This window comes from Meriones unguiculatus, chromosome 6 (genome assembly GCF_030254825.1).
Source record: "Meriones unguiculatus strain TT.TT164.6M chromosome 6, Bangor_MerUng_6.1, whole genome shotgun sequence".
NCBI classification, from domain to species: Eukaryota; Metazoa; Chordata; class Mammalia; order Rodentia; family Muridae; genus Meriones; species Meriones unguiculatus.
The window spans coordinates 71,693,555-71,716,637 of record NC_083354.1 but is presented as its reverse complement, the minus strand read 5'-3'; the positions used below and the strand labels follow the sequence as shown (position 1 = coordinate 71,716,637).

Here is a 23,083-nt window from a genome sequence, read left to right as displayed (position 1 = left end):
AAACATTTTGTAGGTGCTTTTAAAACAATTTTTATAACAGAAAAGAGAATGTAATTTTAACCTCCTGTAAGATACCTAAGAACAATTAGTTCTGATTTGTTAACAATTTTATTTTTTGGTTTGTTTGATTTTTTGTTTGTTTGTTTTAAGACAGGGTTTCTCTGTGTGGCCTTGTCTGTCCTGTACTTTCTTTGTAGACTAGGCTGAGCTTGAACTCACAGCTATCTTCCCTCTGCCTCCCAGAGTGCTGAGATTGAAGGCGTGCACCACCAAGCCTGTCTCGGATTTGTTATTTTAAAATAATTTGGTATCAAGTTTTCTGTTCCTAGCACTGGAAATGTTTTTTATATGCTAAATGTTTTTATGCATGCTTGTGTTGGTTCTGTACACGGTTGGGTTTAACACCTTTTGAAAGATTGCTGTTCTTTCCTAGGATGCATGCAAGGCATGATTCCATACCTGCCAGAGCTCATTCCTCACCTTATTCAGTGCCTCTCTGATAAAAAGGCTCTTGTGCGTTCTATCACCTGCTGGACTCTTAGCCGCTATGCACACTGGGTAGTCAGCCAACCACCAGATACATACCTGAAGCCATTAATGACAGAATTGCTGAAGCGTATCCTGGATAGCAACAAGAGAGTACAAGAAGCCGCTTGCAGGTGGGACAGGTTCATGACAGTGTCTGTTGTGAAAGTGAGAGCCTGGTTTTGAACCAATAGTGGAATGTTGTGGTTATGATGGGAAATTTAGTTTTCATTGGTTAAGTTATAATAGGACTGATTTGTAGCTCTGGGGTGTTTTCACATTACCATATTTTAAGTTTGGCAAGGAAATAGTTTATGTAATAGTTTTGTTAGACAAAATGTGACTTTTAGCCAGAAGTATAAGCCTTTGCTTTTCTCCTCGTTCTGTCAACTAAAGTATTACAAAAGAATAACCAAATTGTGGATACTTCTTCAGTCTGCTGCTCCACTGCCATCACTTAAAGATAGAATGTCCTGCTGACTTTTGATGCACACACTGTGGTGCTGTGTGCTTGATGAATGTGTCCCAGTAGCCGGGCTGTTGGATTTGGGGGCACTCTTCTCACATCAAAATTACATGCTTTTATTACTACTACTTTGTGTTTCCTCGAGCAAGGGGGCCTGCCATTACATTTATAATTCTTTAAATTACTTTTACCATTGACCCGTTTGTGGTTTAGGAATCAAATACCAGATACTCACACATGCCAGGCAAGTGCTCGGCCATCTGGCTGCCCTCCCAGCTCACCATTGACTGCGTATTCCTGGACTTCCCTCGTAGGTAGGCTGGCTTAGCACATGCCTTCCCAGTTGTGGAATTAGAAGCCGTCACTAATGTGTCTGGTTTTTGTTTTTAACTCTGTGATCTAGAGTTTACACTTCAGATTGCTGCATTCCCAGCACTTTGAGTACATAAATAGTAAGCACCAAATAAACTTGTTGAGTAAATACAAGGGCCAGAGCCTTAATAGCTTTAGGTCTCACCACTGTAGCGCATTAAGAAAGGAAGAGCCAGGTGGGAGGTTACACACTTTTGCAAGTGGGTCTCTTGAGTTCAAGGCCAGCCTGGTCTATGGAGCAAGTTCCAGGAGAGCCAGGGCTATACATAAAAATCCTGTTTAAACAACAACAAAAACACAAAAAGAAAGAAGGAAAAGTGGGCCAGGATGTGATGCCATTTGTAGAGAGTATAAAACAAAAGCCAGGTGCTACATAATGAGACACTGTCTTCAAGTTTTTAAAAAGGGAGAGGGCACACTGGAGAGATGGCTCAGTGCTGAACAACACTAAACTACTTTTGTAGAGGGCCTGGGTTCAATTCTCACCATCATCTGCAACTCCATTTTAGGAAATAAGATGTTTGTTATAACCTTTGAGGGCTCCTGCATGCATGTGGTGCCACATGCACAGACTCAGGCAAAAAATAAATAATTTTTAAGAGAAATGAAAAATGTTTAAAACCAAAGTAAGCATATTGAATGAGGCAGTGAGAGGTATGCATGATGTGAAGTCTAATCTTCTGTGAACAGGAAACTTCATGTCCTATGTGTTTCTTTTCATTCTAGTGCCTTCGCTACTTTAGAAGAGGAGGCTTGTACAGAGCTCGTCCCGTACCTTGCTTACATACTCGATACCCTCGTCTTCGCCTTCAGTAAATACCAGCATAAGAACCTGCTCATTCTGTACGATGCCATAGGGACACTAGCAGATTCAGTGGGACATCATTTAAACAAGCCAGTAAGGACCTGAGAGTGACTGCTCTGGGGACATTAGAACAAGCTGCAATAAGTACATAGTGTATAAATATACACTTATACATAGTGTATATTTCAAAGTGAAAAGATTGACAGGTGTGAACAGTTGGGTTTTGTGCCTTTGAGAATTATGAAAGGTCCGCTGTTGAAATAAGCTTATGGTTAGTGTGGAAACTAGTGCATGCACTTTAAATGCAGGGAGGGAAGGGGAAAAAAAGATTTTGTACTCTGCATTTCCACATTTACTTGGTTCCACGTAAGCACCATTTTATTAACACTGGCTTCAAAGCTTCTCCATCTTGACACCACTTTCTCTTCAGAGTGTACCAGGCATTCTGGGTCTACTGTGTAAAAGTTAAGAGTAGGAATGATAGATGGAGAATGATAAGTGATATTATTCTCTTGATAGTAGGAATGATAGATGGAGCAGTGCAGTGCCTTGCCTGTGGTGGTGTGGCATATGAGGTGGGGGTTTGAAGATAATTCTTTAAAAATTTTAACATAACTTAAATGTCTCTGCTGAAAACAATTTGATAAGATGTGGTCACTGTCCCTTAACTTTTTTTGTTTCTTTGTTTGTTTGTTTTTAATTACACTCAAAATTGGAGCAAGACAGTTAGCTTTGGTTTGCTTTGGTGTTGGCTGGTTTGGTTAATTGAGGAGTAGGTAGTGATTTATTGTCTGTGTTTTGTTTAATTATTGTAAATGTATTGTAAGTCATTAATGTTATAGGCCACAGCCAGCCCTTCTCACTCCCAAAGTCACTTACGAATAAAACCCATGATTTAACAAATTATGGATTATGCTGGGTTTAGTAACATAGACTTTTAATCCCAGCTCTTGGGAAGCAGAGGCAAGTGGATCTCTGACTTTGTGCCAGCTTTGACTACATAGTGAATTTCAGGTCTGCCAGGGCTGTATAGTGAGACTGTCTGAAAAATGAGGGGGGAAAAAGGGTGATGGGGAGAAAACTCAAGTAGTGGATTTTAATGGAATAAGGTACTTTTGATCAGGGTCATAGAAATTAGAAAGTAGAGATAAAGTAGAAAAACTTAAAAGTTTAAAAGAGAACTGTAAAGTGAAGAATGATTCTTAAAACACTTAAAAATTTAGCACAGTTGTTCCAAATGGGCTTTAGTTTTTAGAGAATCAAATGTACTTGTTTGTAGATGATAGTGAAGCCTTTTGTTTTCATTACTGTAAACAGGAATATATTCAGATGCTAATGCCTCCTCTGATCCAGAAATGGAACATGTTAAAGGATGAAGACAAAGATCTTTTCCCTTTACTTGAGGTATGCTAAGCTGTTGATGTGTGGTTATTCCAACAGTGTAATTTCATCACAGACATGTTCTAAACCAAAATGTGTGTATGTGATAAAATGTCAACTATGGGTGGCCTTCATGAGCCCCTCCTCCATCCATTTTAGAATATTGACCCGCTTGATCTTGTGCCATTGTGAGTTCATGAATGAAATGGCCTGGTCATATCCAGAAGATAGCGTTTTTATGGCACTCCTCCTCCAGCTTCTCTGACCAAGGTTGGAGGCATCAGTAATACACTGCTCTAAGCATAAACATTGAGACGGTAGTTTTACAACATGTCCACCTAGCAAAACAGCTTCCCTCCAGTAGTTTGTGGCCTCCAGGGCCAAGCAGGGGCTCTCTCCTGTGGAACAGACCTTGATTACATTACAAAGTGGTTGGTTACTCCAGGACAGTCATGCCACTGCTGTACCATAGGCTCAGTCGTCTGCTGGCAGACTCAGTTCCTCCCACCAGAATCTGTTCTCACGCTCGAGTGTATGCCATGTTTGTGTATAGCTTACAATGTCCTGTGCATCTTCTGTGTAATTCAAATCACATCTAGATGACGTATACGACCTGATACAATGTAAGTTTACTTTTGTTCTGATTGACAAATTGACTGTGACTGAGGTTGAAGAAGGTAAACCCTCCACAGCAGCATCAGAACAGATGCATAAATGATGTAGACTTTTTTTGCTTAATTTAAAGCGCTTACGTTCTCTACTGTCATCTGAAAACTTAGTGTGTACCTTGATTCTTTCTAGTGCCTCTCATCTGTTGCCACAGCCTTGCAGTCTGGCTTCCTTCCATATTGTGAACCTGTGTATCAGCGTTGTGTAAACCTAGTACAGAAGACTCTAGCACAAGCAATGGTATGTTGTGTTTTTGTTTTTTTGTTTGTTTGTTTTTTTTTAATATTTTCTCCTTCCTGACAATCATAAACTTTTTTTAGTGATACGTGTAATGTGTACATGCTTCTTCAGTATGTAACAACAAAACTGTGTGTTTATTTTCAGCTGAACAATGCTCAACCAGAACAATATGAAGCTCCAGATAAAGATTTTATGATTGTGGCTCTTGACTTACTCAGTGGCCTGGCTGAAGGACTGGGAGGCAACATCGAACAGCTTGTAGCCCGAAGTAACATCCTAACACTAATGTATCAATGTATGCAGGTAAGACTTATAAGAGTGAGTGACTTGGAACCTGCTTCTTTGTGTTACAAGAAGTTAATTTCTTATTTCTTGTAGGATAAAATGCCTGAAGTTCGGCAGAGTTCTTTTGCGTTACTAGGTGATCTGACTAAAGCTTGTTTTCAGCATGTCAAGCCTTGTATAGGTATGAATGTTTTCTGCTTTGGGTGTTGGGTATCATACCTGTCTTAATTCTTTATTTTATTAAAAGTAAAGTGTACATTTTACTAAAACAGGCTGAATTGGGGAAATTGTGTCATTTCCTTTAACATCATTGAACACTGTATCTGGGGATGTTTAAATAGTGCCAGTTTAGAGAATGTTGGGGGTTGTGATTTTTTTTTTTTAATTTTATTTTATATGCATTAATGTGAAGGTGTCAGATCTCTTGGAATTGGCAGTATAGACAGTGAGCTGCCGTGTGGGTGCTGGGAATTGAACCCGAGAAGAGCAGATAGTACTCTTAATCACTGAGCTATCTTTCCAGCTCCATGATTGTTTTATTTATGTAATATTAATTTATAACAATCCAGATAGCATTTTATTTGATAGGAATATGGTTTTTTATTTTTCATTTTTTTCTTATTATATATCTCTGACTGGCGTAGAATTTACAAAGATAGACCTGCCTCTACTTTCCAGTGCTGGGATGAAGGTGTAAGCCACCACACCCAGTAGGAATATACTTTTGAATCATTATTATTTTTGTACTTAAAGTGATATGAACTATATATGGTATGTTAAGTCTTTAAGTTTTTGGTATGAGAATCTACTCATACAAATACGTAGCAAACCTTTTTTTTTTGTCAAGACACATTAAGCCATGTTGCTTCCGTAGACACAAAGACAATGGGTATTTTTAAACCCAGAATTTCAGGATTTCTCTCAAAATTTCTTTCTTGTAATAGTTTTTCGCTGCTCAAAAGATCTAAGGTTTTGTCGTGAGTTTACGGCTGTTTTGAGTGTACTGTTTTGAGTGTCTGTGGTCACACACTGTTTCTCAGTTCTCACCGTAATTAGCTCGTAGATTAGACACTAAGCCCCAGTTTGATCCAGACTAAAGAGTGGAGGTGTGGAGCTCTTAAAGGTTTTTCTATTTCTGTTCATGTGTGTATGCCAGCATGCATTGTACGCACTGTATGCGTACACATATCCAGAGAGGCCAGAGCACGATAGTTAAGAACAGCGTAAGCACCTCATTTGGCTGCTGGGAGCTGAATCTTAATCCCCTGGGAGAGTAGCAAGTGCTTTTTAACTACTGTGAGCTATCTCTGCGGCCCCGGTTTTGTATATTTCGGAAGATATTTGGAGACTGGTTGTTCCTGTTTTTGGTAATGTTACCAAGCATGATGGTTATAAGGTAGATAATAGTTCTCTGCCTGGATCAGGTTTGCTGTCTAGGGAATGTTTACAGTATCTAGAAACATTTGGTTTAACATAGGTTAGTGTTCTGTTATTCACAGGTGATACATACATACATTCAGATAAAACACCCCGACACACATAAGATGAAAATAACTGTAATGGGAAGCTAATACCTTAGGCCTCGGGAACATTCAGTAGCTAGTTACCTCTTGCAGTTTTAAGAAAAGTATTGTCAGCTCCTTTATAAATACTTCTTTGCATGTTTTGTCAGTTTCAGAATTGATACCATAATGCTTGTTTTATGATGAAAAAGTAAGAAATCTGCTGTTGACAAGTTTACTACATAGCTTTATTTTATCACTTTGTTTTTTGTTTTTTGTTTTTTTTATTTCCTAGCTGATTTCATGCCAATATTGGGAACCAATCTAAATCCAGAATTTATTTCAGTCTGCAACAATGCCACCTGGGCGATTGGGGAAATATCAATTCAAATGGGTAAGATTATTTTCCTTTGAACCTATGCATTTATATGTGCCTCAATTATTTTATCTTTTTCTGTTTTTTAAGATTCTGAGAGTAGAGGGAGGGAGGGAGGGAGGAAGACTAACTTGTGTCACAGTTATAAGGGAAGCAGAATGTTTTGTAATAGTGTTTTGACACTGTTTTCTTCTTGTTCTCTCTTCCTGTGGTATGACCTAGGTATAGAGATGCAGCCTTATATTCCTATGGTGTTACACCAGCTTGTAGAGATCATTAACAGACCCAACACACCAAAGACGCTGTTAGAGAACACAGGTACCATATGACTGAAACGTTATGGTGAAGGGAAAATGATTTACTTCTTAACTTCAAGTCAGGATGTGTAGAGAAAGCAAAGCAAAGCTAGCTTTAAAAATTCAGCTGCTTATTATTACAGTGTATTTGAACTCTTGATTATAGTGTCTTAGTTTAGCTATGTGCCATAGCCAGTTTACAGAAACATTGGAACAACAGTTTTCTATGAATTTCAAGCTTAGTACTCTAAAATGTGTTCTTGTTAAGATATAACAAAAATAAGAAATAACAAATAAAATTAATTCATACGAATTTTGTGTTTTAAATTTAGAAAGTAACTGCGAAAAGTAATGACTTCAAATATATATTTATATGAGGCCAAAAATAGATTGATTGGCCAAAACTGTCATGTATTTTGTATATCATCCTAAATTCTTTTTAAACCGGGAACTTAAGTGCAGTTCCCGGTGGGGGTTTTATCCAGAGGCTTGTTTCTCTTCTGCGTTTACAGAGCGCATGCTGGTGCTGAAGATGCCTTCCATACAATAGCACACATAGGGTGATTATGTCCTTGTCCTTCCACCTTTTCCAGCTGTTGCTAAGTAATATTTAAGTTTCGTTTTTGTTCAGGCACATCTCTTTCTTTATATGTTGAGGTAATAGTTCCAGTAGTTTCTTATAGTCAATGTGAGTTCTACCATTGGAACCGGATAAAGATTAAAATGAGGTTTTCTAAATATAAAAGTTCCGACATTTTAATTCGGTGTTTTTAAATTACACAGTTTTTCCTCAAGTAACTAAAGTTTATAATGTTTATTGGTATGGAAGGAAATCTTGTAATTATCAAACATCTTGGGCTGATTATCTGTATGGGTACTGTTTAGTTCAAAGTAAATTAGACTTTCCTTTTCAAAAGTGTAACCGTATGTGTTGAGGATGTTTTTGAAATCTTGGCAGATTTTTGTCTTCCTAGAATGCAGTACCTATATATGACATTCAGAATGGAGATACTTGGCTATTATAAAAATATTGTTGAACCTAAAGAAAAGTTTCTATTTATCTTTAAATGTGAATGCATAACTGCAAATAAATGTTGAGTGTAATGTATACTGAAGTTTCTTGTGGGATATCAGCTGGTGGATGTCTTATACTTCGTTTAACAAATTGGCTTTATCAGATTGTACTCCTGGCATAATCAAACCTCAGTAATAATAAAATGGTTGATAATGCCGTACAAGTTGATGGGTTTGCCACAAGTGGCTACATAAATAATTGACTTCTTCATTCCTTACCCAAAAGAATGGGATTTAAACTATTAAAATCACCATACATATTTAGCAACTTAATTACCATATCCTCACTATTTCCTGAGGTCAATTCCTTAGTGTGTTGTATTTGCTTTTTTCCAACTAGTATATCCTACACTGAACTTTCTCAATGGACCATCATCTGCTTTCTCGCATGTTTCATTGGATTGTTCATACTTGCCTGTTTAATGAGAATGTTGCATAGTTTGTGTCTTTTGAACATAGGTTTTCTTTCTCTTGCTTCATATGAATCTGCTGAATTTTAGTATTATCTGTGTAGTTTGCTTCAAGTAATCCTTAAACATTTTTATTTACCCCCAAACCCACCCTTTTTTTATAAAAGGTTAACCTGTAAGTTTTTGAGAGAACACCATTAAAGCACCTCATGGTTTGTTTTCTGTCTGTATTTTTACCCGTTGTGTATAAGTGTATTTATATGTTTGCACCTTTGAATTGCAAGATGCAGTTCTGAGTTGCAGCTGTTTCAGCTCTTTGTACATTTCAGGAATTTCTGAATTTTAATGGAGAATGTTTGCCTACCTCAAAATTTTTTCTTAATCAAATAATGTACTATGCTCTTAACTATTTTGTGTTAAGCCTTTTAGTGGCAAGGATTTTTTTTTTCCATAGTCCATACCGCCTGTCATTACAGTGGACTATCTAAATTTCCTTTACTTGAATTTTATCTCATATATTGTTAGAAACTAGTGTGCTGTTACCTGAGTTATCAGAGATTTGTCAAAATGGAATTTGATAAACTGGAGCAGTTTTTCAGTCTTTGCCTTCAGTGGACACCGTGATGCTTAATTGACTGACAAATGATCTTTTGATACAAGCAACAAAGTCCACTAGATTGAGAAAAATTAACTTAAAAACTAGCAAATTTAAGTTAATATCCCTCGGTGATTTTTAAAGGTTTTAATTACTTACAAAAAGTTGAAAATTTGAATTAATACAGCTACAAAGATTGATGTTGAATAAACTATTCACAAACAGTTGCTGGCGTTTTGAGTGGCTGTGAAAGAAGATACTGTAAATCCACTCACTCTAATCCCACATCTTTTACCAGTACTTGGCACTTGATGGTTTTTGGTGTTCTCTCAATGTTTAGTTACTTTAATCCCTTTTGTTTTCCTTTTCCAAGAGTATGCCATGTATGTTGCTGCCCCTTCCATGAGGGGGTGGTAATAAGCAGCACTGGTGAGATCTTATGTTTATTATCATACACAGATTCTGTTGGTTTCTGTTTCTGAGTTATTTGTTGTTTTCTTTATTTTTCTCCTTCCCCCTCATTTGCTCATGTCTTGGTTGGCGTTTGGTGGTGTATAACCGTGATTGCGTTACCTTAGCAATAACAATTGGTCGTCTTGGTTACGTTTGTCCTCAAGAGGTGGCCCCCATGCTACAGCAGTTTATAAGACCCTGGTGTGTATTATTCAATCTTTTTTTTTAATTCATTTTTCTTCACTCTTTCTTTCTCTATCTCACTTTAGATATATTTTCAGTTGGTTACAAAAATCACAGTCCTTAATCATTGCCAACCATGTGACTAATCTTGTCCTATCAGGTTTGTGAGGTTTCCAGTAGCATCGTCATGTACATTTCTTTTATGCTGTGGCTAACGACTAACTGACGCATGGATAAGATTGTCACATGCTTGCTGTGTTTAAAAGCTTGATTATACGTAAAAGCACTTAAATATCCACCAGAAAAATTAAGATGCATGCACATTTTTATAAATTTAGGTTCTTGCATTACATTTCTTTTTTAGAATTAATTTGGAAACGTGGATTGCATTAAATACATGTTTAAATTTGTATGTATAAAATCTTATTTGCTTGTTAATGTCAGAGTTAAACATCTACACCATAAGTGTACAGTAATAGTTTATATTGTGACAGTATAGCCTGTGTTCTGCTTCTTTCAATTGATAATCTTTCAACTGAAATAATTTTTAGTAGTGTTTAATGGAATACAAGTTAGAAAAGAATTTTTAAAATTAATTTGCTAATATACTCTGGCTCAGGCTAATTAATAGTTTAAGTAAGAAAGAGCAGTTGTCTATTTTTATAGATTCAGTATATTAAGACAATGTGAATTTCACTGTTAACACTTGAAGATGAGATGGGTCAGACTACAGGAATATGAGAAACAAAGTCAAGCTTTCTAAAAATGTAGTATAACCATTATCTCTATTGTGGTGCCTATTCCATTAAATACTGTCTATTAGCAATGTGTTGAATCTGCTTTTTACTTTAAATACTAAACTCGGTTCTGTAATTCAATAGGTGTACCTCTCTGAGAAACATAAGAGACAATGAAGAAAAAGATTCAGCATTCCGTGGGATTTGTACCATGATCAGTGTGAATCCCAGTGGCGTAATCCAAGTAAGGTGTTCACAGGACTTTGTTTTCAGTGTTCCATGTACACACACATGGGGAAGGTCAGGGGACATCCTATAGTTCCCACCTTCTAACAAGGGGGTTTCTAGGGACTGCTGGCTGGCTGGCTGAGGTCTTCATTTCTCAAGTCTTACTTCATTAAGTAAAACAGTAATAGCAGATTGGGAGAGGAAGGTTATGTTGATGTCTTCTGCTGGTTCAGGCCTTCCACGTACATTTAGACCCCATTTATTTATTTTGTGCATGTTTTCTATCCATGCATATCACTTTACTGAGTTTGAACTTAAAAATCTCAAATAAAATAGAATATTGAGTTATTCCTTGGAATTGTTTTAAAAGCTTATCTATTCATTCTATATTTTATTTCCTAAATGCATAGTCTTTAAACATTTTTATAATTATAGTATAGTTACTATTTTTAATGTGTGTGAATGTTTTGCCTGCTGTGTACCTTGTTTGTGCCTGCTATCCTTATAGGTCAGAAGTGGGCGTCAGCTCCTCTGGAACTAGAGTTACATATGGTTCTGAGCTGCCATTGGCTGGAATCAAACCTAGGTCCTCTGGGAGAGCAGCCAGTGCTCTCCTAAGTGCTGAGCCGTCTTTTTAGCCTCTCTCTAGACAGTTAATTATTTAGTGCCAGGTTTTATATATGGCAGCTTGATCAATCATTCCAACTGCCAGTTTGCCAGCTATAAACACAGAAGAAACCGTTGAATTTTACACTACATGCTCAAAATACAAAACATCTGTATGGAACCCTAAATTAAATACTTAACATTCATTTGTTTGGTTGATTGGTTGGGGTTTTAGTTAATTAGTTGGTCCTCTCCAAGAGCAACTATGTTCTTACTTAACCCTAAGCCATCTCTCAAGACTCTGGTTGGCTCTTTTGATAGAGGGTCTCACCAGGAGTGGTCTGTGATGCTGAGATCTGGATTGAGGTCCTTTGCAAAGGTGGCTAGTGCTCACAGCTGCTGGGCCACCTCTAGCCCTGCATTGAAAGTCTTAACGTCATGACATGAAGAGAGAGCTTCACACAGAGGGCAGTTTTTGTTGTTGTTAAGTAGCTCAAGATGGTTTTTATATTTAATCTCCTTCCTTGGTTTCAGACTAGACACATGTAGTTTAAATTCAGGTGATTTCAGGTTGTTTACAATCCAGTCAGAACTCTGTTATTATTGACTTTATCTGGTACTTTCAGAGCATTTCTAATGTTAAATATTTTCCAGACTTTGTTTGATTTTTGCATTTCTTCCGTCTTTTTTGTAGTGTGGAATACAGTAGAGCATTAAGTTCTGATGTCATATAAATTACTAGAAGATAATGAGTTAAAGCAATGCTAAGCAATCACTTCTAATTCCTTAATGGTACTAGTTAATTTTAGAAGTTTTTGTTTTAGCTAAGTTTGTTATGACAGACTCTGAAGATTGCTTGTGTTTTACTGAATGTTGTAAATATAGTAGCAACCTAAAATGCGTCTTTGTTCTTACAGGATTTTATATTTTTTTGTGATGCTGTTGCATCGTGGATTAACCCAAAAGATGATCTCAGAGACATGTTCTGTAAGGTAAGCATTTATGATTGTTATATCCGAGTTGAAACACTTGAGTTCCTCTTTATTTAAACTCAGCTTCCTCAGAGTGATATTGAGTGATTTTGTGACCTAAATTCTTAGCAAAGAACCTGGCCTGGTGGAATTGACTCTTCGCAGTATTTTCCCAATTAATAATGCTAATTCATGTTGTTACTGTTGCAATTGTGAACAATGGCTTGAAGTTCTCAAGTTGAATTTGGAATGCCAGTGGAAAATACAGGTGCCCTTCTGAAGAATTGACTTAAGTTCCTGTTTTGTTAGTACTCGCTTCTGAGTTGTTATTTCTGAACTCAGCTGTACCAGTAAGAACTGCAATGCTGTTACTTACTTGAGTTACGTCATATTGAAAATAGTGACTATATTTACCATCAGGATCCCAAAACTTGTTTATTTCTAACTTGCAATAACCAACATTTAAAAAAAAAATATGTTTTGTGCTTGTATGGTTTGACTGTTTTGCTTTTTCAGTTTGATACCACATTTCTCAAGTACATCATGTTGCTAAGGACATTTCCCGGATTTTAAATTTAAAGTATGAAGGAAGTTTTGGTCAAGTCAGAGGCTGTAGAGAACTTACTTAACAAAGTTTGAGAATTAATACTTTGGAATTAATATCCATAATGTTTGATTTCTAAAGCAGTATAGATCTGAGTTTTTGTCTTTATTGATGAGTTAACATTTTTTCACTTTTTGCAGATCCTTCATGGATTTAAAAACCAAGTTGGGGATGAAAATTGGAGGCGATTCTCTGACCAGTTTCCTCTTCCCTTAAAAGAACGTCTTGCAGCTTTTTATGGTGTTTAACTTAGATCACTGAAGCTGCAGTCCCAAAATTAGGGGTAAGTTACAAGTTTTAGAAATTTTTAGAATAAAACACTATTACTACAGTCAAATAATGGTTCCCCCTTCAAATCTTAGGTAAATAGAAATCCTGATTGGTACACTACTGTGATTTCTATACATTATTTCATCCTTCGCCTTTCTTTTTTTCCCCTACAAGGGCAGTGTTCACAGTGACTGGGCAAAGGTGGCTCTGTTTGGAAGCCTTACTTTATAATCTTATCTGTGACAGGACAGGAGGCTTTATGTTGTGACCTGTAAGGAAACAAATTTAGAGTTGAAACTGAATTCCGGAAATAGATGATGTTTAACATCCCATCGTTGAGCACCCAGTGTTCTCTCAGTTTTTCATGGAAGGGTCTGTCTTGGTTTGTGGAGGTAGATGGCTAAGTGCTTTGGGTTTTTCTCTGTCTTGATAGTCTCTGTTCTCAACTTGGGATTAGCAGCTGTGTTTTTTAAATCCATTGAGTTATGCTGAGGATTGACCTGTGTGGGGTACTTAGTAACAGAACTTGCACACAAGGCTGCCTCACTGTTTGCACCAGTACAGTGCGAGACCTACCCAGATGCCTGGAAGCCATAGGACACACTAAGTGTGTAGAAATGTGTACTGTACTAAATTGAAGTATCCTTTACTTTTTAGTTGCTTGCTTAATCTGAACTAGAAAGATTTTCTTATCAAAGTGATCTGATCTAGAAGGGAGTAAAAATAAATTTATAGCCTCAAGAGGCTGTAGGCCCTGTATGCATTTTTCCACTTTAGTTTTGAATCCTCAGCTTCAGCATTTTGAAAAGTGTTTGATTTACTCTCTTAAATTATAAGAATGTAAAAGAGGGAAATGACTTTACTCTGAAGATTCAGCTTTGAGCTAGTAGTCTTAAGTAGTTTGTCTTTTGGTTTCATAACCAAGAAGCAGTTAACTAATGATCCTGCTTCTGGGATGAGGTAGGAAATAATGATTTCCTCATTAGATTTAAAAGTTAGGCAGAGCCTTTTATTCTTGCTTCTTTGTGCCCATGCAGAAGCAGGAAGAAAGGGTTTGGTGTACTTCACTGGTGGATTAATTAACTGCTGTGAATCCATATGAACATTTACAAGCATCCAAAGTTTGATGTGAGTGGTTAATAGTGTTTTTGTAAAAGGACCACTATCAGACATTGCTTTAACTAGCTCAGTAAACTCATTTGATTTCTTAAGTCTATCTTAACACTAAATTGTATTAACAATTTAAAAAGTTCACATTAGCCAGGCGCAGGGGCTCACACACCTGTAATCCCAGCACTCTGATAGGCAGAGGCAGGCAGATCTCTGTGAGATGGAGGCCAGCCTGGTTTACAAAGCAAGTCCAGGACAGCCAAGGCTAACAGAGAAACCCTGTCTCAAAAAACCAAAAAATAAAAATGAATAAAATAAATTAAAGGTTCACATCGGCAACATGAATCACCTGAAAATATAGGAAATAACCAAATGAAATAGAGTTGGAAGGATAATTAAGAACATCAAGAACATAGCTATTACATTTTATTTTTGGACATTACCAAATATTCTGACTCTAGAGTAAAATTAGAGTTTTTTTCTTTAAACATTTGATGTCTGTTTAATCTTGTATAAGGAAAATGACTAAGAGAGTAAAGTAACATGAGGAGGTGTTCAGTTTGCATTGTGGCCCACTCTGCTAACAGAGGTAAAGCTCAGTAGCAGTGTGCAGGCCTCATTATATGAGACACTACACTGCATGTCCCCAGCGTGGGCTCACTTTTCTAGCTGAACACAAGCTTAGGCAATTTGTCCAATTTCTTACTTTTTTAATACCTAAATAGAGACATTTTTTTGACTGGTGTTTTGCTCCATTGGCCCTGAAAGAGAGGCAGATATTGAAGATAAAATTGGTGTTTTGTTTTGTTCTGTTTTGCAGGTTCGTCAGTCTTGGAGACTATATGGGAGCCTCTGCACCCAGGGAAAATGTTACCCTTTACAGGGGGGAAGGGTAAACCAGTAGGGAATACAGTACAGTCCCAACCCTACTGGGAGGGGCGGGAGGGAGGTGTTGCCGTCACTGTATTAAGTCGATGTTGGGAAATGTTTTAACATCTGGAGCCTTTGTGGGTGGAAATCTGTCTCCAATTACAACTCTGCACTGGATGTGAAGAAGCAAAGACTATTCAGTCTACTCACACAACAGTACTTTCTGGAATATCATGGGGAAATGTACCAAAACAAGAACCACATAAACAATGCGCGGGGATAAGGAGGAGGAAAATCCCGTGGTCCACAACAAAGGAAACTTAAGAGTGGGAAGCTACAACAGTAAGGAAGCTTTTTTTCATTAAAGGTTTTTATATAAATTTTCCCACATTACGGGGGCCTTGTTTTGCATGCTGATAAAGAACTACATAAAACTAACAGTTAAAATCAGCTTGCCTCCCCTAGTAGAAGCAGGTTCTTGGAAGTTACAATTTAAGGTACCCCCAAAAAGTTGGAAATAAAACGAAACAAATTTGAACAATGAAGCACCCTGTGAGATGCCAACGAGTCACTCCTTTTACCTTTGCGGGCTGGGCAGGGAGGGAGGAATAATGGGATCGGGGTATCAAACTAAAGGTGACATCTAATTTTACATTAAAACGTTAGTGGATATAATTTCATGGTTGTACTTCTTAGATTTAATTTCTAGGCCAACACGTTATCTTAAGGTGCAGTTTAAGGTTCAGGCATGCGCTCTGGCTCATAGTGATTGAAAGTGGTGTAAATTAGTGGGACCGTAGCATGCTGGCATCACATAGAGTGCGGTTGGTATTCATTTACCTGTGTTGCGCCAGTTTGGGTTGCAGTTTACCAACTCAACATAGCCCTGCATTTAAAATTCCTTTAAGATTGGTGGGTTTTATTTTTATTAAGAATATAGATATATAAAGTACTGTAGTTTACAGCTAGGCCTTGAAATACCTTTTTAGGATCTGTTAGGAATAAGGTTGATATTGTATTGTGTGTAACCTGCACAATGTGGAAAGCTGATATACCTGTGCAAAATCTTTGCCTCTGTGCTGTCAGTGTGGTGTGCTTTCTGCATGGTTATATACTACTAGTGATTTTATCAAATTTCAAATTACATGGTAAAAGATCTGTAAAAGGCTGCATAAATGTTAGTTGGCACATAAACACAATTGTAGAGGTTGAAACATGATTGCTATATTTCAATGTTTATTCCCACTCAACATATTGCCTCTAAGCTTTCCTTTCCTTTGTTTTTTTTGTTGTTGTTTTGTTTGTTTTTTGTTGTTGTTCGAAGCATGATCTTAAAGATAGGTTTAAGTTAATGGATGTAATGCAGGGTTCCTACACTGTATTGGCGCATGTTGGTGGCCCTTTGTGCCCTAAGTATATGCACATAGGGCATGTACAAAGCTACAGAGTGAGAGTTGGTTTGGATCCTCTTCATTTCATTTGTTTGACTTTTCTGTTGTTTTTTTTCTCTACTCACATGTATTTCTGTGAATAAATCCTTGTTAAGTTAACCCTTTACTTTTCCTTCCATGTGTATTTTCTTATATACTGTGAATGTGAAGACCCTAACTGGTACACTTGATCTTATGTCCATATGAAAGTGCAAATCTTTATTAATTTGGATTGCCTGAGCAGTGTGTATCCCATGATGATAAAGGAAAATGGAGAGATTTTTCTTTTTAGCTCTGCTGGTCAGAGATGAAGCCACACCTTTCCATTTTTCAATGCTGCATATTTAATCTGCAACAAAATGTTAAGCCATAACAACCTTTTTATATTTTAATTTGTCACCTTTGCATTGCAGAATAAATACCGAATAACCATTTTTATAAGCAGTTGCTCCTCTTTGCATGGTTCTGGTCTCTAAAGTGTTGACTGATACGGCCATTGCACTGAAGTGTGAGCTGTGTGCCTGTGACTTAGCAGTACAGTTTCAAAACATTTCACATGCATGGTAGCATGCAAACAGGTTTTTGTTGTGTATATGTTTGTTTTAACATGTTCTTTTACCTTTTATTTTGGCTTTGCAAATTTCAGTCTGTGGGGCCTGAAATAAAACTATACAGTGCCCAATCTTTTCTGTTTTCTTTTCGAACTATATTCTAGAGTGTGTGGTATTTCACTTTAAAGTTCAGTTACCTTCCTGGGAGCTCAAAGTTTGCTTTTGAGATGGAGCAGAATAGCTATTTTATCCTTAGGTTGTAGTATATAACCTGTAGTGCTTCTGATACTTTGGAAAACTTAATATAGGAGATATTATAATAGTCTTGCATAAGTAGTAAATAAAAATACAAAACAGCCAGATTCATCCCTTAATGTAATGAACCAAATACATAAAAACCTTCAGTAAAGTTCTCTGGGCCTATGGTAAATAATTCTCTACTAAGTAAAAGCAGTATTGTCACCTGTCTGATTAAGAATATATTTCCAATTTGGCAGTTATGCAGCACAAAACAATATTTGGTTTTGTAGTAAGTTAGTTTGTTTCTTAATTTAATAACTTTATAATAGAAAATTAATATGACTGACGAGCTAAGATTAGGATGATCTTCTTTTCTAATGTAGTTTTTCCTCTTGAGACTATTGTTTCTTCTTAATTTATGTTATATTTCAGACAACATAGTATAGCACAGGAATTTGCAGAAGCCATTTACATTTCTTGAGGTAAGCGCTGAGTTAGCATTTATTGTTTTGATAAAACATAACACATCATGGGATATATATATATATATAAAGCAACTTAATTCTTGTGGTGCAGTCTTGATAGTTTTGAATGTTGACTGAATGTGAGGTTGTAAGTTTGTCATTGTTACATTCCAGTGTTTCTGCTTAAAGCACGGCTTACTTCATCTGCTCCTTACACACTAAAATGCTGTTAGTGTGCTCAACTACAGAGATAGCCGCTGCTGAGTGATGTAGATTTTCTACTTGAATATTTTTATGTTGTAGGAACCTCAGGAGGTCAGTGTTTACTGTTTTATATATGCCTTCTTTTTCCTGTTTGAGCTTCTCTCTCTGAAGGATTCTAACAGAACAAAAGCTGCTGATCAACCTAAGTTGGAAACAGAAAGTATGTCTAGTGTAATTTAAATGCGTACTTGGCAGTTCCATGTTACAGCCCATTAGCAAGCGAACTTATTAGTGCCACAGGTGTTCATTTATTCAGGAAATGGTTTTGCTTTTTGTATTGTCTGATCTCTTAATGACTTCATACTGTGTAAGGAAAATCACTTTTGTATTGTTTGTTGGTTATTTCCAAAATAATCGACATGTAAATATCCTTAGAGCCAGCTCTGATGCTTTACAGTACTGCTACTTGAGTTTGTTATGCAACTTAGACTTCAGATCCCAACACTCAGCCAAGCCATTACATCTTAGCAAGACAAGTAGCATACAGTTTGTAATTAACATTGACAAACACTGTGATTTTTTTGGTTAAGACTTTTTCATTGATCTGAATTGCTTAAATTGCATATATTGTAAAATAGAGTCAGATGTATATTTTAAAATAATTTCAGCTGACTTTCTCCTTACTGCTTTGTCTACTCAGTTATGAAATATTCAGATACAAGTTTTATCTCAGGTGAATATCCTTGTATCATTTTGCTTTGGTGACATGTTTATAAAGAAAGATCATCATACTTAATAGCCTTTGGAGGTTTGTGAGGTATTTTTTGTTTTGTTTTAATGTATTTTACTGATTATCTTCCCAGTTAGTCTGATGTTTTTCCCCTCCACTTGTTCTATCAGACTGGAGAGATATAAAAAGCTCTCCTCACATTTGGTATGGAGATTTAACTGAAAATGAGTTGAGTTTGGTCCTCCCCTTTTCTAAACCCTCAAAATATGAAAGTGGAACCTTTTATCCTACATAAAACTCTGCATAGTTGAGGTGCCAGAAATAAATTACGTATTAAACTCTTGTCTCAATTTAACACCTTTGTAGTGAAGAAATTTTTTTGCTTCATATAGTTAATTATATTCATATTGAATGTATTAACAGATACCAGTGCAAAAACATTCTTCCCAAGAGAAGAGTGTGTCATGCATAGCTACAGCCCTAAGTCCTTTCTCTGTTAGTACTTCAGGTACACACGGCTTTGCTTATGGTGTTACTTTTGCAAATATTACAAGGCGGAGGACACTAATTGTTGCTGCTAGTACTGTTTAATACGGTGGGCATTGGAATCTATAAGAGAACTAGGGTCTGTGCTTAACACCCTGGGATAACTGAGATGGGAAGGTGAGCAGTAGTGGCCTGTGTCGGTAACGATGTCACCTAGCATCAGTGCAGTGCAGTAGCCTTGTATATCAACTAGTGCACTTCATACTGTGTTAAATATGGCAATGCTTCTAAGCCTCTTTAAAGTTAACTTTCACGTGAAAGTTATTTTCTCTTACCTGTATGCTTTCTGGGTAGGTGGAAACTAACTTCAGGCTTGATACAGATCTTCTCCCTGTTGGTATTATGTGTATGCCTAATTGTTATACTTACACAGTTGTAAGGTATAAGCTTAATTACAGCAACTGTTTTTGTGGTTTGTATCCCAGAGTATATTGTGTTGAAATAAAAAGATGCATAGCAGCTGAATGTACGCATGACTTTGAGGGAAGTTAAAACTGGTTTTCTTTTCCCCACCTCTGTACATTAAAAACCAAGCCAAATCTATTTGCCAATAGTAGATCACTAATTACAAAGCCAGTAGCTTTCCTTTTAGTAAGAGTTTTTGTTTGCCATCCATCACTTTTACTGTGGCTTGGTATTGTGCAGAATTATCTATTTCATAGGTCTAGTCATCTTGTTCAATGCCTGCTATAACATGGTTAGCCTGTAAGGCAGTGTTGTTTCCCTCCTAACGTCCACCTCAGAAAGGGGTTCCACTATATTTTCCTCATCTTTTTGTCACTGCTTTCCTATGTGGATATATAACCAAACTGAGCTTCATTGATTTTTTTATGGAGATAATAATTAGATAATACTATGTAATTAATTTTACTCAGTAGATTATCATCTTAAGAGATGCTTAACCGTGGTAAATCACTTCATATTATGAAAGTTTTACACTTAGTATTCATGTTAACATTGGGTGCAATAACTTAGTAGTACTTGCTTAGTTATAAATAACTGGATCTTTCTGCTGACAACTTAGGTTGTATGAGTTATGCTTAAAAGCTTTAAATCTGATGTTTCCTGTACCTGCCACACTATGTTAGAATGTGTCCTTCAAACATATCCTCCTGCAACTTCTCAAACTGTACTAAATTGATATTTCTTGAAGTCTAACTCTGTGCTAACAGATCTTCATTTTAAATAGAATACGGTTTTAATTTTTGATAAGCTGCTGAATTTTAAAGAGAGTTTTTTGGGGCCACCAAATATTTTGGATCATGCAGAGAATATATATTGTACTGTAGTAATTTTGTATTTACATTTGTATGATGTGACATAATAGATGTGAATGTTAATCACTGCTTGACTATGTTAATAAAGTTGTTTAACTATAGTCGTTGCACTCTGATTTTTAATGGAAAGAAATTACATTATCTTTGTCCTCCTCCATTTTGTGTCCTAATAGGTTTGGTGGGTTTGGGAGGGCAGGGGTGTTTTTTGTCATGTTTCTATCTCTTGGTTTCCCTTAGCTTACACATAAGTGTCCTGTTGCTATCCAAGCGACTCTTTTTTTTTTTTTCTTCTTCTTCTTATTTATGTACTACAGTAAAAAGAAACCTTTGACTACATTTTAACTTAACTACTATTAGTGCTTTTCAACTCAAGCTGAGTAGGATGGGGTGAGTAACTGCTGTACCAGAGGAAAGGAGTGAAGGGGAAGCTGTGACCATAGAGTTGATGATCGAGCAAGGCTGAGTGTGTGAGACTGTCCTGTTGAGGCTTTGTCCTTCAGAAAAGTAGGGCTTGTGAGATTAGAAATTAGCACTTGGAGTCATTTCCTCTTCAGGTTGTAATCAACCAATGTGATTACATGTTGCCATTAAAATTAAGATATTGCTACATTCCAGAGTGTGTATATCCAGAGCTGTAAAGTGGTCTTTTTCACTCAAGCTATAGAGCATTTTAGAACAAGAAAGGGTCTTTCATTGTAGCCCAGAAACTTAAGAAGTGAAGCTTGAGTTTTTTTGCTTTTGTTAAAAACATTTGTGGTAACACAGTTGTGTTGATGAGAGTGATTTGGAACTGAGATATTATGTTCCCTAAAACACCTTGGAGAGGGAATTTAAGTTTCCAGGGTGTGGGATTAAGTTGTAGGGGAAGTTTATTTAAATATGCCTGATCATTAGTTCAGGATTCTAATTTGCTTCCTAAAGTAATTGTTCCTGAAAATGAAATATTGGTATTTTAGTGAAACTACAGTCTTACTAGTTTTATTCAAATGATTTTTTTTTCTCAGTTCTTATAACAGCCATATTGTTTTTTTTCATTTGTTTGTTTGTTGTTTGGTTTTATTTTTGGCTTTTCGAGACAGGGTTTCTCTGTGTAACCTTGGCTATCCTGGACCAGGCTATCCTGGAACTCACAGTGATTTGTCTGCCTCTGCCTCCCAGTGCTGGGATTATAGGCATGCACCACTGAACCCAGCTGGGTCTGTTCATTTCTAAACTGACGTTTTTGTAATGAGTTCATAATCTGACATAAACAGTTTTACATTTTATGTGATTATTTAAGGGTCATAGTTAAAGTGGTAGTGGAAACCATACAGATCTTGGATTTTCTTTATTGTGCAGGTGACAGTGGGAGATACTCACACTGTGAATGTCACTTGTGGTCCTTTTCTCTGAGTCTTGTTTTCATAAAACTGTAATGACTTCCTGAAATGTCTCTTACTTATTACAGTTTGCAGGTGACAGTTTGGAAGTTTAATAAGACTTTTAATCCACTGGCAGTGATATGAAGAGTGTTACATTGCCACCTTAAAAGTTTGTCCCAAACACTCATGCTGTAAAGGTTACTGTGCCCAGTCAGTCTTTATATTGGTTTTTTAAGAAGTTCATTAAATGAGTAAGAAATAAACAACTGCACTCAGGAGACAAAGGCAGGAGGATCTCTGTGAGTTCAAGGCCAGCCTGGTCTAGATAGCAATTTTAATCAGTAATGTGTTGTTTCTGCATTGTTTGTAGGCAGTGTTACATTCAGATGTGTCAATTATTGAATGCACATAGATATAGCTACATAATACTTGACTTATTTTACAGTTCCTACAGCTGTCCTATTGTTGCTCACTCATGTATTACCCCTGAACTTCTGAGTGAAATATAGTGATGGGGGCATGGATGCTGAAACACAGCATTCATTCACAGTCATCTTTTTGGTGGAGTGGTTAGGCCAAAGAGTTTACAAGTTACTCTTCAGTTATGGTCCATGGAGCTTCATAAGCAGTGAGCTCCTTGTGTACTGTAAGTTGTAGTCTAGTGGCATGGGGTTCTAACCTGCAGACTCGCAGGGTTAACAGCTCCCTGACTCCACTGTTGCAGGCACTGCTTCTGCTTCTACTCGTAGTCTGTTATATTCAGAAAGCATGTAAAATAGTGTGTTGCATGATAGAGAGTGCTGATGTGAAGAGAACACGATGGAAGATCAAAGTAGCCCTGAGATGATGTCATTTGAGCAAAAGTCTGAAGGAGTGAGGCTGTTGGTTATTGGGGAGATTATTTCAGGTGAGGGAACAAAGATACGTGGCCTGGACCATTATGTGTTTGGCTGTCACTTTAAGGAAGAAGAGAGATTCATTCTAAAAACCAGTGGAAAGGGCTCTTATAGGACCTAAGAGTGAAAATGTGTACAGATGATTGAAAGTGCAGTATGGCACTATAGTGGAAGCAGCTTTTGGAGATGGCTGTTGTGGTCAGGGGAGAGTGTGATGAATCAGGGTAGTAGTGGGGAAAGGTGGAAAGTGAGGGAATATGCAGATACGTCTTACGGAGTAGTCTGGATTTGACAGTGTACTGGATGTGTTGTGGAGGGAAAAGTATCACAAATGGCCCTTCAAACCTTGGGCATGAC

The 23,083-nt window shown here is 36.9% G+C and overlaps 1 protein-coding gene across 5 annotated transcripts in view; it reads left to right on the top strand.

Moving 5' to 3' along the window:
• Tnpo1 (transportin 1) overlaps nucleotides 1–20,570 on the top strand; it is an 85,631-nt gene extending 65,061 nt beyond the window's left edge. For 4 of the 5 annotated variants that reach the window (XM_021653129.2, XM_060385618.1, XM_021653131.2 and 1 more), the window contains exons 13-25: nucleotides 434–659; nucleotides 2,090–2,261; nucleotides 3,486–3,572; nucleotides 4,350–4,457; nucleotides 4,602–4,760; nucleotides 4,836–4,923; nucleotides 6,540–6,638; nucleotides 6,843–6,938; nucleotides 9,574–9,649; nucleotides 10,513–10,612; nucleotides 12,120–12,194; nucleotides 12,918–13,060; nucleotides 14,978–20,570. In XM_021653129.2, the coding sequence (XP_021508804.1) occupies nucleotides 434–659; nucleotides 2,090–2,261; nucleotides 3,486–3,572; nucleotides 4,350–4,457; nucleotides 4,602–4,760; nucleotides 4,836–4,923; nucleotides 6,540–6,638; nucleotides 6,843–6,938; nucleotides 9,574–9,649; nucleotides 10,513–10,612; nucleotides 12,120–12,194; nucleotides 12,918–13,025 (1,394 nt within the window). In that variant the 3' untranslated portion in view covers nucleotides 13,026–13,060; nucleotides 14,978–20,570. Of the gene's footprint in view, nucleotides 1–433; nucleotides 660–2,089; nucleotides 2,262–3,485; nucleotides 3,573–4,349; nucleotides 4,458–4,601; nucleotides 4,761–4,835; nucleotides 4,924–6,539; nucleotides 6,639–6,842; nucleotides 6,939–9,573; nucleotides 9,650–10,512; nucleotides 10,613–12,119; nucleotides 12,195–12,917; nucleotides 13,061–14,977 lie in introns of those variants that run through there. The other variant, XR_009592398.1, reaches the window with a different exon arrangement.
• Nucleotides 20,571–23,083: the final 2,513 nt, after the last annotated feature.